Below are 16663 nucleotides of genomic sequence, written 5' to 3' on the forward strand. Positions count from 1 at the left end.
TTAGTTAAAAACGGAAAAAATTGGAAATCTGAAATAAATGCAGAAAAAGGCTGGAAATACAGAGCAAGACTGTGTACGAGGAGTAAATCAGGGAGTAATTGTTTCCACTGACAGGAGGGTCGGTAACCAGAGGACACAAATTTAAGATATTTGGCAAAAGAGCCAGAGGAGCAGATGAGGAGAATGTTTTTACGCAGTGAGTTGTTCTGATCTGGAACGCGCTGCCTGAGAGGGCGGTGGAGGCAGATTCAATAATAACTTTCAAAAGGGAATTGGATAAATACTTGAAAGGAAAAAAGTTGCAGGGCTCTGGGGAAAGAGCCGGCACAGGCTCGATGGGCTGAATGGCCTCCTGATTCTGAGTCAGTCAGCGTTAATGTTCCAGTCCCGAGCAGAAAGCTCCAAACATGAATCAGCCTATTCCTTTTACGTGTGTTGTTTTATTTGGGCTCGCTCACGTTTTCGATGAATGTGCAAACGGTCTGTTTTCTGCCGCTGGCTGGTTTGAAACAATGCCCGTATGTAGTGTAGACTCATCACACTGGTCCTCTCCCCCTCTCCCCCCCCCCTCCCTCCCCCTCCCCCTCTCTCCCCCTCCCCCTCTCCCTCCCCCTCCCCCTCTCCCTCCCCCTCTCCCTCCCCCTCCCCCTCTCCCCCCCCTCTCCCTCCCCCTCTCCCTCTCCCTCCCCCTCCCCCTCTCCCCCCCCCTCTCCCTCCCCCTCCCCCCCTCGACAAAGGGAGCTGCTGCTTTACATCACAACCAAAACAGGTTCCAGCCTGTCAGTGTTCGGCCCAGGCAGTCAGAGTGACTCAGACAGACAGCAGGGTGTTGGAATCACATCGAATGACATCGAATTTACAGCACAGAAACAGGCCATTCGGCCCGACTGGTCTATGCCGGCGTTTGTGCTCCACAGGAGCCTCCTCCCACCTCTCTTCATCTCACCCTATCAGCATTTCCTTTCTCCCTCATGTGTTTATCCAGCTTCCCCTTAAATGCATCGATGTTATTCACCTCAAATACTCCTTGTGGGAGCGAGTTCCACATTCTCACCACTCTCTGGGTGTAGAAGTTTCTCCTGAGTTCCCTATTGGATTTATTAGTGACTGTCTTATATTTATGACCTCTAGTTTTGGCCTCCCCCACAATATCTACCCTATCGAACCCTTTCGTAATCTTAAAACCCTCTATCAGGTCACCCCTCAGCCTTCTCTTTTCCATGATGTGGAGATGCCGGTGATGGACTGGGGTGGACAAATGTAAGGAGTCTTACAACACCAGGTTATAGTCCAACAGTTTTATTTGAAATCACAAGCTTTCGGAGCTTTCCTCTGGTGTTGAAAGACTACTTACATTTCTCTTTTCCAGAGCCTGTTCAGTCTTTCCTGATAATTATAACCTCTCAGTTCTGGTTTCATCCTTGTAAATCTTTTTTTGTACTTTCTGCAGTGCCCTTGTATCCTTTTTGTAATATGGAGACCAGAACTGCGCACAGTGCTCCGAGTGTGGCCTATACAAGTTTAACATAACTTGTACAGGGCCTAAATCCGAGTACTTTCCGTCCACCGAACTGCAGACTCTGCCTGCCAGGAGACACTGGTGTTCCCGAGCCCTGATGCCAAGCCCCCTCGGCACTAGGATTTCCAGGGACGGGAGGCGGGCTCCCATTGATGGTGTTCACTGAAGCCGGAAGCCACGTGACCTTGTGTCAGTCTTTGTAATTTGAGATAACTGCACGCGCACACAACTCAAAGGGGACTGAGAGCAGCAGGTCTGTGGGCACAGAGCGAGTGACGGAGAGAGAGAGAGAGAGGCTGCTAACGACTCAGGTCTTCCTGAGTACACACACAGAAGAAAACGAAAAAAAAAACCACGAAGGGGCAGCTTGACCGAGCGGCCGTGAGTAATTGGTTCCTTCACCGAGTCTCTCGGGGGGTGGATACTGCTGTTAGCAGGCTGTTTAAGTGTTCCTGCTAACCCGTCAGTGCCTTAATTTGTCCCTGGATTGTGAGCCTTTTCCAGTTTATATACACCCTTTCTTGCACTGCAGTGCACATACAGGTCTGAGCTGTACATTTACACAGTGGACGATGAGTGATAAGCTTCAGCACTCAGTGGGCAGAGTAATAATTTAACTCTTTGTGGTTATGGGCCACAAGGAAGCTTGTTCCTGTCCTCAGCCCCAGGATGTCATTTTGCCTCAATTCGCAGAATAGCAACCAACCTTGGTACCAACAGGAGGTCGGGGTCTCCGAGAGGGGGTGAGGGGGGGGGGCTCGTGATCGTCAAGGCACCAGGTGGCAGCTGTAAGGACCCTGTGTAGGTTCCATGCTGGAGTAAAGGTCAGGGGGGTGCTGAGCCAACAACAACAACTACTTGCATTTATATAGCGCCTTTAACGTAGTAAAACGTCCCAAGGCGCGATTATCAAACCAAATTTGACACCGAGCCACACAAGGAGATATTAAGACAGGTGACCAAAAGTTTGGTCAAAGAGGTAGGTTTTAAGGAGCGTCTTATAGGAGGAGAGAGAGGTGGGGGCCAAAGATTTTGGCATTGATCTTCCCAATTTTTAATAATAATAACATGGGAACAACACCACCTGCACGTTCCCCTCCAAGTCACACACCATCCCGACTTGGAAATATATCACCGTTCCTTCATCGTCGCTGGGTCAAAATCCTGGAACTCCCTTCCCAACAGCACTGTGGGAGAACCTTCACTACACGGACTGCAGCGGTTCAAGAAGGCAACTCACCACCACCTTCTCAATGGCAATTAGGGATGGGCAATAAATGCCGGCCTTGCCAGCGACGCCCACATCCCATGAACGAATAATAAAACATTGGAGGAAGTTTCTGCTCATCCAATACTGGATGCCAGACAAGCTTTTGTTAGCTCTAGACTCAACTATTCCAATGCTCACTGGCTGGTCTCCCACCTTACACTTGAGCTCATCCAAAACTCTGCTGCCCGTATCCTAACTCACACCAAGTCCCGAATACCCATCACCTCCGTGCTCGCTGACCTACATTGGTTCCTGGTCCGGGAACACCTCGATTTTAAAATTCTCGTCCTGTTTTCAAATCCCTCCATGGCCTCGCCCCTCCCTATCTCTGTAACCTCCTCCAGCCCGACAACCGCCCGAGATCTCTGCGCTCCTCCAATTCTGGCCTCTTGCGCATCCCCGATTTTAATCGCTCCACCATTGGCGGCCGTGCCTTCAGCTGCCTAGGCCCCGAGCTCTGGAATTCCCTCCCTAAACCCCTCCGCCTCTCTCTCCTCCTTTAAGCCTTCCTTAGACCAACCGTTTGGGCACCTGTCTTAATATCTCCTTATGTTGCTCAGTGTCAAATTTTGTTTGATAATTGGGCCTTGGGACATTTTACTATGTTAAAGGCGCTATATAAATGCAAGTTGTTGTTGTAGTGGAGGGGTCGAGAGAGGGGGGTGGTGAGGTGGGCCTGGGTGTTATCAGTGTACGTGTGGAATCTGACCTTGTGTTTTCAGATGATGGCGCTGAGGGACAGCATGCCGGTGAGAAATAGGAGGAACCAAGGATAGATCCTTGGGGGACTCCAGAGGTAATGGTGTGGGAGTGGGAAGAGAAGCCATTTCAGGAGATTCTCCGGCTGTGACAGGGTAGGTAGGAATGGAGTTCGTCCAAAACGGTCCACGTATCTAGGAAGTCTCTTCATAAGTTGGGTATGAAGAATCTTGCTACCAGTGGACTCCGCCTTCTAACTTTTGTCACAACTTCATTTGTCTCGATATTTTATCGAGTTCAGTGGGCAGAGCTTGTCTGAATTTCATGGTCTTATCCCTCCCAAGCTTCAAATATCCCATCGTACAAAACTCTTCCTCCTTCCTGTGTTGAAATTAAGACTCTGCAACGACTTGCATTTATATAGCGCCTTTAATGTAGTAAAATGTCCAAAGGTGCTTCACAGGAGCGATTATCAAACAAACGAGCCACATAAGGAGATATTAGGACAGGTGAGAAAAGAGGTAGGTTTTAAGGAGCGCCTTAAAGGAGGAGAGAGAGGCGGAGGGGTTTAGGAGCGGAATTTTAAAGCTTAGGGCCCAGACGGCTGAAGGCACGGCTGCCAATGGTGGGGGTGAACTAATGGTTAGTTGGACAAGAGGCCAGAGTTGGAGGAGCGCAGAGATCTCGGAGGGTTGTAGAGCTGGAGGAGGTTACAGAGAGAGGGCGGGGAGGGTGAGGCCGTGGAGCGATTTGAAAACAAGGATGAGAATTTTAAGTTCAAGATGTTTCTGGACCGGGAGCCAATGTAGGTCAGCGGGCACAGGGGTGATGGGTGAATCCTACTGTCCCCGACTCTAATTGATTCTTTCTCAGGACCCTACAGTTGTGGAAACTCCTCACCTCCCCCAGCCTTCCCTTCCTCCTATGATCTTCCTGCTTTTATAAACCCAAGCTTGGCGTCAACTGAATCACTTGCTGTCTGTTTAGCTCATCTCCTGTACTCTTTTGGTCCTCGCTGGTGTGCTGTGCTCTGGGCCTCAGTCAGTTCTCTGTTCCTGCATTAAACCAGGTGGAGACGGTGCACAAATACATTATCAGATGGTTTTATGTTAACAGTGACGTGCTCAGGGAGGGCCATCCAGTGGAGGTTACGACCTACGGGCACTAATTGGGGGGGTGGGGGGGCGAGTTCCCAAGTCCTCGGTGAGTTACCCTCTTTACTGTTGCCTCCAGTAGCTCTTGGACCACACCAGAGGTCACATTTAATAGGATGAGATGAAGTAAGGTGGGAGGAGGCTCGAGTGGAGCATAAACACCAGCACAGACCGGATGGGCCGAGTGGCCTGTTTCTAGGCTGTAAACTTCTATGTAATTCCAAAACAGAGCCGCACTCCACTCCTCCACCTTTAGTTGATGAGAACTGGATCATAAGGTGACCCCATAGGGTCGCCAACCCTCCAGGATTGTTATAAAAATATTGGAAGGGGGGAGAAGAGTTGTTTGACTGACAGTCAAGTTTAATCCAATTGGGTAACAAAGAGTCTGTTTGCTTTCCAATTGGCCGTGGCGCCTGGAGGATGGACCAATGGCGGGAGTGTGGGGGCGGTTCAAGGCGGGAGATCATGTGATGAAACCTCCAGGAATACGGCCAACCAGAGTTGGCAACCCTAGGTCCGCAGCGGCTCCTGCCCTCAGAGTGGGTACTCAACGGCAGGGCCGTGTCCCAGAGCAGGTCACAGGAGATCTCTGGGTGGAGTTCAGAGTCACGGGTGGGGAGGAGAACTCCCGATTTGCTTATGAGCCATCCTGTATTCCAGCAGCTGCTTCAGAGCAAGTAATGGCCCACATCACATGACCATAGCCTGGTTGAGAATAAACAGGTTCTAACCAGCCTTGAGCTCAGGACACAGAGCTATCAACAGGCAGCCTGTTCCCAGTGGCCGCTAATAGTATTTGTCCTGTCTTTCAGATGAGACATTAAACCGAGGCCCTGTCTGCCCTCTCAGGTGGATGCAAAAGATCCCATGGCCACAATTCGAAGAAGAGCAGGGAGTTCTCCCCGGTGTCCTGACCCAATATTCATCCCTCGACCAACGTCATTAGGGTGATCGGCAAAAGGGCCAGGGGTGACATGAGGAAACATTGTCCTGATCTGGAACGCGCTGCCTGAAAGGGCGGTGGAAGCAGATTCAATAGTAACTTTCAAAAGGGAATTGGATAAATACTTGGAGGGAAAAATTTACAGGGCTCTGGGGAAAGAGCAAAGGGGAGTGGGACTAATTGGATAGTCTTTCAAAGGGCATGCATAGGCATGATGGGCCGAATGACCTACTATGATTAAACCAGATTATCTGGGCATTATCACGTTGCTGTTCCTGGGATCTTGCTGTGCGCAAAGTGGCTGCGGATAAAACAACAGCGACTACACTTCAGAATGCACTGTATTGACTGTAAAGTGCTTTGGGTCATCCTGAGGACATGAAAGGCACTATATAAAAGCAGGTTCCTTTTTTCTTATCTATAGAGATGGTTCATTCCAGTTTCTGCAATATAACGGTTATTGCACCAACACAAAGAGGGGTGGTTAGAAACGCTGTCCTACTGGTTAGAGATGTGGGGTGATGGGGGAGGGGTGCATCTTTTACACCTGCCTAAACCAGTAGATCGGTTTAACAGCTGCTCCAAAAGACGGCACCTCTAACAGTGCAGGACTGTAGTCTCAGCTTACGTTGTACGCTTAAGTCTCTGGAATGCAACCCACAACTTTCTGATTCAGAGGCAGGAGTGCTACCATTCTACTCTGGGTGGGGGACTTCAATGTCCATCACCAAGAGTGGCTCGGTAGCACCACTACTGACCGAGCTGGCCGAGTCCTGAAGGACATAACTGCCAGACTGGGCAGGTGGTGAGCGAACCAACACGAGGGAAAAACTTACTTGACCTCGTCCTCACCAATCGCAGATGCATCTGTCCATGACAGTATTGGTAGGAGTGACCACCGCATAGTCCTTGTGGAGACAAAGTCCCGTCTTCGCACCGAGGACACCATCCCACATGTTGTGTGGCACTATCACCGTGCAAAATGGGATAGATTCAGAACAGATCTAGCAGCTCAAAACTGGGCATCCATGAGGCGCTGTGGGCCATCATCAGCAGCAGAATTGTATTCCAGCACAATCTGTAACCTCATGGCCCGGCATATTCCCCACTCTATCATTACCAACAAGCCAGGGGATCAACCCTGGTTCAATGAGGAGTGTAGAAGAGCATGCCAGGAGCAGCACCAGGCGTACCTAAAAATGAGGTGCCAACCTGGTTACATGCATGCTAAACAGTGGAACTCAGGACTACATGCGTGCTAAACAGTGGAAGCAACATGCTATAGACAGAGCTAAGCGATTCCACAACCAACGGATCAGATCAAAGCTCTGCAGTCCTGCCACATCCAGTCGTGAATGGCGATGGACAATTAAACAACTAACGGGAGGAGGAGGCTCTGTAAACATCCCCATCCTCAACGATGGCGGATTCCAGTATGTGAGTGCAAAAGACAAGGCTGAAGCGTTTGCAACCATCTTCAGCCAGAAGTGCCGAGTGGATGATCCATCTCGACCTCCTCCCGATATCCCCACCATCACAGAAGCCAGTCTTCGGCCAATTCGATTCACTCCACGTGATATCAAGAAATGGCTGAGTGCACTGGATACAGCAAAGGCTATGGGCCCCGACAACATCCCGGCTGTAGTGCTGAAGACTTGTGCTCCAGAAATAGCCGCGCCTCTAGCCAAGCTGTTCCAGTACAGCCACAACACTGGCATCTACCCGACACTGTGGACAATTGCTCAGGTATGTCCTGTCCACAAAAAGCAGGACAAATCCAATCCGGCCAATTACCGCCCCATCAGTCTACTCTCAATCATCAGCAAAGTGATGGAAGGTGTCGTCGACAGTGCTATCAAGCGGCACTTACTCACCAATAACCTGCTGACCGATGCTCAGTTTGGGTTCCGCCAGGACCACTCGGCTCCAGACCTCATTATAGCCTTGGTCAAAATATGGACAAAAGAGCTGAATTCCAGAGGTGAGGTGAGAGTGACTGCCCTTGACATCAAGGCAGCATTTGACCGAGTGTGGCACCAAGGAGCCCGAGTAAAATTGAAGTCAATGGGAATCAGGGGGAAAACTCTCCGGTGGCTGGAGTCATACCTAGCACAAAGGAAGATGGTAGTGGTTGTTGGAGGCCAATCATCTCAGCCCCAGGGCATTGCTGCAGGAGTTCCTCAGGGCAGTGTCCGAGGCCCAATCATCTTCAGCTGCTTCATCAATGACCTTCCCTCCATCATAAGGTCAGAAATGGGGATGTTCGCTGATGATTGCACAGTGTTCAGTTCCATTCGCAACCCCTCAGATAATGAAGCAGTCCGTGCCCACATGCAGCAAGACCTGGACAACATCCAGGCTTGGTCTGATAAGTGGCAAGTAACATTCGCACCAGACAAGTGCCAGGCAATGACCATCTCCAACAAGAGAGTCTAACCACCTCCCCTTGACATTCAATAGCATTACCATCGTCGAATACCCCAACATCAACATCCTGGGGGTCACCATTGACCAGAAACTTAACTGGACCAGCCATATAAATACTGTGGCTACAAGAGCAGGTCAGAGGCTGGGTATTCTGCGGCGAGTGACTCACCTCCTGACTCCCCAAAGCCTCTCCACCATCTACAAGGCACAAGTCAGGAGTGTGATGGAATACTCTCCACTTGCCTGGATGAGTGCAGCTCCAACAACACTCAAGAAGCTCGACACATCCAGGACAAAGCAGGCTGCTTGATTGGCACCCCATCCACCACCCTAAACATTCACTCCCTTCACCACTGGCGCACTGTGGCTGCAGTGTGTGCCATCCACAGGATGCACTGCAGCAACTCGCCAAGGCTTCTTCGACGGCACTTCCCAAACCCGCGACCTCTACCACCTGGAAGGACAAGGGCAGAAGGCACATGGGAACAACACCACCTGCACGTTCCCCTCCAAGTCACACACCATCCCGACTTGGAAATATATCACCGTTCCATCATCGTCGCTGGGTCAAAATCCTGGAACTCCCTTCCTAACAGCACTGTGGGAGAACCTTCACCACACAGACTGCAGCGGTTCAAGAAGGCGGCTCACCACCACCTTCTCAAGGGCAATTAGGGATGGGCAATAAATGCCGGCCTCGCCAGCGACGCCCACATCCCATGAACGAATAAAAAAAAATAAAGCCTCCATTGTTCTGATGTTTTATTACAATGGAGATATTTCCTCTGCATAAATCATAAGTCTGTTTCTGACGGAAGCTCAAGGCACTTGTTGGTGGTTTTTGGAGGAGGGGAAAGAAATATCTGTAATATCTCCAGTACATTTTGCAACCATATGTAGAAATGATTGACGTTCCCCTTTTCTATTATATCTATTGTGGTGTATGATTTACGCAGGCAATGTTCCTGCCCTGTTGCACCCAACTCCATGAATTGGTCGCACATTTTAAGGACTCTTCGATAATCTATAGGGCTTTCTGATCCGTCGGGATCTGGGAATATTATCCATGGAATAGAGTCAATCAGGATGGAGTCCACGGGTTGTAAGTTCGACTGAGGTCCTGGGCTTTGTTTCCTTCAGTGTCGGGGGAGAAACATCAGTTTTTTATCTTTTCCTCTGCAGTTACCTCCTCCCTCACGAGTATTCACAAAAATAAAGATAAGCCTCGTATTCACAGAGTGCCTTATCATATCTCTCAATAAAACATTTCACAGGCACTGAACTACTCTTTGAAGTACGGTGACAGTTATGTAGGCCAATGTGGCAGCCATTTTGCGCATAGCAAGCTCCCCCAAGCAGAAATGATGCCAAATAACTGGTTCATCTTTGTTTAATGGTGTTGGTTGAGATAAAATGTTGGCCGGGACACAGGGAGGACTTCCAACTTGCTTATGAGTCATCCAGTATTCCAGCACAGTCTAACTGTTGAGCAATGCCTCAAAGCAAATCATGTACACGAGTTAAGTTTTTATAAGGAAATCTTAGGGTGAATTTATTGTCTTTAGGCCGCAAACTGGAATTTCCCATTATCCCCCACCCGACTGTGGGTCACGGGCAACACTTCCTGTTCATGATGTCACAGGGGGAGGAGTCACAAACAAAATGGCTGCCTCCGACCAGCATGAAACCGAAAGGTAACCGTGATAACAGGAGGTGACTGAGAGACGCTGATCAGTGCTAATTTCGCCAATAAGGAGGCACCGGGTTGCCCCAATATCGTCAACCAAAAAGCAAAGGGGCGCAACCACAAAACAATGAAAACTTAAAATAATAATATTGTTACCTTCAACGTTCTGATTCAGAGGACCAATGAGGCAAGGTTGACATCATTTATTGAGTGACCCAGGTGCGATGTCTACCACGCACTCCGGTCCTTGCGGTGCCCACCGGTCACGGAAAGCCTGAACCGTACCGTGCTCCTTCTCCAGGGTCACCCGGGCGCGGACAAAGCCGTGGAAGCAAGGCCGACAGCCAGAGCGAGCCCCCCTCCCGCCCCTGCCAGGCCGGGTCCAAACCCGGACCCGTGGATGGCCACCTTGGCCCAGGCTCAGCAGCAGACCCATGAGGAGGTCCTCCAACTTGCCCGGCCCCCACCCCCCGGTGACTCACCTCCGCAACGGGTGGCCAAAGATCAGGAACGTGGGACTAAAGTGGGACTGTAAGCTGAGGAGCCTCTCACAATAAACAAAAATGTGGAACACGGTCTCGTCCAGGCCGCAAAAATCTCAGGCGGCCTGGGAGACAGTAAAATGACTTAAAAACCTATCAGACGGGCCTGCTCCGTGCAACACTCTCCACCCCACTGGTGGCGGCAAAATAGAACATCTGTACCCCAGTGAAAGACCCGTTCGATCCTCAACCGGCTGAATGAAATCTAACAATGTCAAATCATTGTTTCTACATTGGAACAGGAGGAGGCCATTCAGCCCCCTGATTCTGTTCCGCCATTCAATTAGATCACGAGCGATCTGTACCTCAACTCCACTTACCCGCCTTTGCTCCATATCCCTTACCGAACAAAATATTGAGCTCAGTCTTGAAAGTTTCAATTGACCCCCGAGGAAGCAAGTTCCAGATTTCCACTATCCTTTTTGTGAAGAAGTGCTTCCTGATTTCACCCCTGAATGGCCTGGCTCTAATTTTAAGGTTGTGCCCCCTTGTTCTGGACTCCCCCACCAGAGGAAATAGTTTCTCTGCATTTACCCTATCAAATCCCTAATCGTTGATTAGATCACCCCTCAACCTTCTAAACTCAAGGCAATACAAGCCTAGTCTATGCAACCTGCCCTCATAATTTAACCCTTTTAGCCCCGGTATCATTCTGGTGACTCTGCGCTGCCCCCTCCAAGGCCAATATCTCCTTCCTGAGGTGCGGTGCCCAGAATTGAACGCAGTCTTCAGATGGGGTCTGACCAAGGCTCTGTACAACTGAAGCATCACTTTGTATTCCAACCCCTTGAGATAAAGACCAACGTTCCATTAGCCTTTTTGATTGCTTTTTGCACCTGTGCACCAGCTTTTAGTGATCTATGTACATGGACTCCTAAATCCCTTTACTCCTCCACAGTTCTTGTCTCTCGCCATTAAGAAAATATTTGTCTTTCTTGGATCCAAAGTGGATGACCTCACACTTCCCCACATTGAACTCCATCTGCCACAGTTTTGCCCACTCACTTAATCTCTCAATGTCTCTTTGTAACTTCCTGCTCCCATCTACACAACTTACTGTGCCTCCTATCTTAGTGTCATCTGCAAACTTGGATATACGACTCTATTCCTTCATCCAAGTCATCGATATATATGGTGAAAAGCTGAGGTCCCAGTACAGATCCCGAGGTAGCACCACTCGTCACATCCGATCAGAGAACGTTCCCTTTATCCCTACTCTCTGTCTCCCACCGTCCAACCAATTACCAACCCATGTCTACTTCTACTTTTTATTAATAATCTCCTTTGCAGAACCTTACCAAACGAACCTCTGGAACTGATTGCAAAAGGAACAGATTGGAGGCTGCCAGGAAGAGAATGAAAGGGAACAGGGCAGGGATACTTGCCTTTATTAGCCGAGGCATAGAATATAAGAGCAAGGAGGTTATGATGGAGCTGTATAAAACACTGGTTAGGCCACAGCTGGAGTACTGTGTGCAGTTCTGGTCACCGCACTACAGGAAGGATGTGATCGCTTTGGAGAGGGTGCAGAGGAGATTCACCAGGATGTTACCAGGGCTGGAGCGCTTCAGCTATGAAGAGAGACTGGGAAGATTGGGTTTGTTTTCCTTGGAGCAGAGGAGGCTGAGGGGGGACATGATTGAGGTGTACAAAATTATGAGGGGCACAGATAGGATGGATACTAAGGAGCTTTTTCCCTTCGTTGAGGGTTCTATAACAAGGGGCCATAGATTCAAGGTAAAAGGCGGGAGGTTTAGAGGGGATTTGAGAAAGAACTTTTTCACCCAGAGGGTGGTTGGAGTCTGGAACTCACTGCCTGAAAGGGTTGTGGAGGCAGGAACCCTCACAACATTCAAGAAGCATCTGGATGAGCACTTGAAATGCCATAGCATACAAGGCTACGGACCAAATGCTGGAATATGGGATTAGAGTAGACAGGGCTTGATGGCCGGCGCGGACACGATGGGCAGAAGGGCCTCTATCCGTGCTGTATAACTCTATGACTCTATGACTCTAAGGGAGGAGTTGGGATTCTGTCAGAATCTCCCGGAGTTTAATGAGAATTCTCCACCTGGTAGCAGTTCAGACGTTGACTGATTATTGTGTGGACAGATGGAATCCTCAGCACCAGTCAACCAGAGAGCATTGTTTCTACTTGTGGGTTATGCTTTCCCCTCCCTGAACTGACTATTGGCACCTCAGGGTGCCTATATCCATGCTGCTGCTAGGGGTAGGTGGGTGCTTGGTACAACATTGTGTGAGGCGTCCCTACTGGTTCACCATTCTTCTGGTCTCCTCGTCTCGGGATGGATGAGGAGGCCAGAAAAGCTGTAAGATTTACAATGTATCCCCCCAGACATTGGCTTCCGAGACAGGGCAGGTGATACAATTTTAGTGCCTCTTGCAGGCGAGTAACAAGACATTAATAAACTTTGAGAATGGGTGTGTAATTGGCAAATGAATTTCAATATAGATAAGTGTGATTTTGGTAGGAGGAATAAGGAGGACACATGTGCTTGGATATTAAGAGTCATTAAAAGTAGCGTCGCAGGTTAATAAGGCCATAAAAAAAGGCAAACCAAGCATTGGGGGTTCATTTCTAGAGGAATAGAATTGAAAAGCAGTTAAGCTGGTTTAGAACCTTGGTTAGACCCCACTTGGAGTTCTGGTCTCCATATTAGAAAAAGGACAAAGAGGCACTGGAGCAGGTGTAAAAAAGATTCACAAGGATGATACCAGAACTGAGAGGTTCTAACTATTAGGGAAGAGTGAACAGGCTGGGGCTCTTTTCTCCAGAAAAGAGAAGGCTGAGGGGTGACCTCATAGAGGTCTTTAAAATTATGACGTAGAGAAGGTTTTTCCATCTAGGCTGACACTCCAGTGCAGTGCTGCATTGTTGGAGGTGCTGTCTTTTTGAGGAGATGTTAAACCAAGGTCTCTCAGGTGGACGTAAAAGATCCCATGGCCACTATTTCGAAGAAGAGCAGGGGAGTTCTTCCCGGTGTCCTGGCCATTATTTATCCCTCAACCAACATCACTAAAACAGGTTATCTGATCATTAGCAAATTGCTGTTTGTGGGATCTTGCTGTGCGCAAATTGGCTGCCACATTGCCTATATTACAACAGTGACTACACTTCAAAAATACTTCATGGGCTGTAAAGTGCTTTGGGACGTCCTGAGGTGGTGAAAAGCTCGATATAAATGCAAGTCTTTCTTTTTACTTGTGCGGGAGTCCAAAACTAGGGGTCAGAAATAGAAGAGAGTCACTAATAAATCCAATAAGGAATTCAGGAGAAACTTCTTCACCCAGAGAGTGGTGAGAATGTGGAACTCGCTCCCACAAGGAGCGATTGAGGCAAATAGCGTGGATGCATTTAAGGGGAAGCTGGATAAACACATGAGGGAGAAAGGAAATGCTGATAGGGTGAGATGAAGAGAGGTGGGAGGAGGCTCGTGTGGAGCATAAACACTGGCATAGACCAGATGGGCCGAATGGCCTGTTCCTGTGCTATAAAATCGATGTAAATGGGCCTAGCTTTGAGGTTTGGACAATATGATGGATCACAGCAAGCGGAGGATACTTGCAGGGCAGCAACACCTAAACTCCAAGCCCACCCTCTCCAACTCGCTAACCTCAGGTCCTCGCTCCCTCACAGTGGCCGCGGGCAGCCTTGGCCTGTAACAGGAGCCTGTGAACGAGGAGCAGGAACAGAGTCCCTGTGTCCTGAGCACGTCTCCTGCTGCTCACACTGCTGCCTGTAATTTGCATTCTGCTTTTCCTGCAGCTTGTGGTTACGTTGCGGGAAGCTCAGTGTCTCCAGGGTCCACGTGCCCTCCCCGTGTCAATGTGACAGTCAATGCACGGGGGTGGGGCATCATCGAGAGCACAATCCAGTGTGACTGCTCTCACTGAGGGGCCAGCAATTGGTCAGTAACACTGGGGGGCTAGGCCTTGTGAGAGGGAAGGGGACAGGCATTCTGCTCCAACCACTCGCCCTGTCCCCCCCACTCCCTCTCCCCCACGCCCTCTCCCTCCACTCCCTGTCCCTCCCCTCGCCCTGTCCCCCCCACTCCCTCTCCCCCACGCCCTCTCCCCCCCACGCCCTGTCCCCCCCACGCCCTGTCCCTCCCCCACGCCCTCTCCCTCCACTCCCTGTCCCTCCCCACACCCTGTCCCTCCCCTCGCCCTGTCCCCCCCACTCCCTCTCCCCCACGCCCTCTCCCCCCCACTCCCTGTCCCTCTCCACGCCCTGTCCCCCCCACGCCCTCTCCCCCCCACTCCCTGTCCCTCTCCACGCCCTGTCCCTCCCCCACGCCCTGTCCCTCCCCCACGCCCTGTCCCTCCCCTCGCCCTGTCCCTCTCCACGCCCTGTCCCTCCCCCACGCCCTGTCCCTCTCCACGCCCTGTCCCTCCCCCACGCCCTGTCCCTCCCCCACGCCCTGTCCCTCTCCACGCCCTGTCCCTCCCCCACGCCCTGTCCCTCCCCTCGCCCTGTCCCTCTCCACGCCCTGTCCCTCCCACACCCTGTCCCCCCTCCCACACCCTGTCCCCCCTCCCACACCCTGTCCCCCCTCCCACACCCTGTCCCCCCTCCCTCGCCCTGTCCCCCCTCCCTCGCCCTGTCCCCCCTCCCTCGCCCTGTCCCCCCTCCCTCGCCCTGTCCCCCCCACGCCCTGTCTCTCCCACACCCTGTCCCCCCTCCCTCGCTCTGTCCCCCCTCCCTCGCCCTGTCCCCCCTCCCTCGCTCTGTCCCCCCTCCCTCGCCCTGTCCCCCCCCTCGCCCTGTCCCCCCCTCGCCCTGTCCCTCCCCACGCCCTGTCTCCCCCACACCCTGTTCCCCCGCACGCCCTCTCCCAGCATACACCCTGTCCCCCCGACTATGCTCTGACTCCCCCTATGCCCTGGGGTGTGAAGGGGGGAGGAGAGGGGAGAGGACACATGGGGGGGGAGAGGGAGATGGAGAGGGCGGGAGAGTTGGGGGGGAGAGGGAGGGGGGAGAGGGAGAGGGGAGAGGGAGAGGGAGAGCTGGGGGTAGGGGGCAGGAAAGCTGTGGGGGAGACCAGTGGGGGGAGAGGGAGAGGGGGGGAGATTTCGGGAGGGAGATTTCGGGAGGGAGAGGGAGGGGGGCGAGGGAGAGTTGGGGGGGAGAGGGAGCGGGAGTGCTGAAGTGGAAATGTACACTGGGGACAGCACTTCACTTTAACACAAATGAATCAGACGAGAGCTCCCCTCGCACTGCTGCTGTAACATTCCCTGTTGTTCCTGTCTGCAGGTGTACGACTGAACTGTAACCCAGGACTGTGGGACACCATGAGGCTACAGCTGATATACCAGAAGGTAACTGGACAGAGAGAGGGGAGAGGGACCCTGCACAGGTGTGTGTGTGTGCAGAAGTGTGAGTGTGAGTACAGGTGTGTGTGTGTGTGAGTGTACAATTGTGAGTGAGATCCCGAAAAACCCCCCTAGCAGCCGACAGCAGTTCCATTACTTTGGAACCGGGATGAGGAGTGAGGATGAGTCGGGATGGGGAGTGAGGATGAGTCGGGATGGGGAGTGAGGATGAGTCGGGATGGGGAGTGAGGATGAGTCGGGATGGGGAGTGGGGATGAGTCGGGATGGGGAGTGGGGATGAGTCGGGATGGGGAGTGGGGATGAGTCGGGATGGGGAGTGGGGATGAGTCGGGATGCGGAGTGGGGATGAGTCGGGATGGGGAGTGGGGATGAGTCGGGATGGGGAGTGGGGATGAGTCGGGATGGGGAGTGAGGATGAGTCGGGATGTGGAGTGAGGATGAGTCGGGATGAGGAGTGAGGATGAGTCGGGATGGGGAGTGAGGATGAGTCGGGATGGGGAGTGAGGATGAGTCGGGATGGGGAGTGAGGATGAGTCGGGATGGGGAGTGAGGATGAGTCGGGATGGGGAGTGGGGATGAGTCGGGATGGGGAGTGGGGATGAGTCGGGATGGGGAGTGAGGATGAGTCGGGATGGGGAGTGGGGATGAGTCGGGATGGGGAGTGGGGATGAGTCGGGATGGGGAGTGAGGATGAGTCGGGATGGGGAGTGGGGATGAGTCGGGATGGGGAGTGGGGATGAGTCGGGATGGGGAGTGAGGATGAGTCGGGATGGGGAGTGAGGATGAGTCGGGATGAGGAGTGAGGATGAGTCGGGATGGGGAGTGAGGATGAGTCGGGATGGGGAGTGAGGATGAGTCGGGATGGGGAGTGAGGATGAGTCGGGATGGGGAGTGGGGATGAGTCGGGATGGGGAGTGGGGATGAGTCGGGATGGGGAGTGAGGATGAGTCGGGATGGGGAGTGGGGATGAGTCGGGATGCGGAGTGGGGATGAGTCGGGATGGGGAGTGAGGATGAGTCGGGATGGGGAGTGAGGATGAGTCGGGATGGGGAGTGCGGATGAGT

At 51.9% G+C, this 16663-nt stretch overlaps 1 protein-coding gene across 2 annotated transcripts in view; it reads left to right on the top strand.

Moving 5' to 3' along the window:
- Positions 1–1730: 1730 nt before the first annotated feature.
- The window catches only part of pld3 (phospholipase D family member 3), an 86261-nt gene continuing 71328 nt past the window's right edge, over positions 1731–16663 (top strand). The window contains exons 1-2 of one of the 2 annotated variants that reach the window (XM_067975148.1): positions 1731–1900; positions 15520–15584. In XM_067975148.1, the coding sequence (XP_067831249.1) occupies positions 15558–15584 (27 nt within the window). In that variant the 5' untranslated portion in view covers positions 1731–1900; positions 15520–15557. Of the gene's footprint in view, positions 1901–15519; positions 15623–16663 lie in introns of those variants that run through there. The other variant, XM_067975149.1, reaches the window with a different exon arrangement.

This window comes from Heptranchias perlo, chromosome 41 (genome assembly GCF_035084215.1).
Source record: "Heptranchias perlo isolate sHepPer1 chromosome 41, sHepPer1.hap1, whole genome shotgun sequence".
NCBI classification, from domain to species: domain Eukaryota; kingdom Metazoa; phylum Chordata; class Chondrichthyes; order Hexanchiformes; family Hexanchidae; genus Heptranchias; species Heptranchias perlo.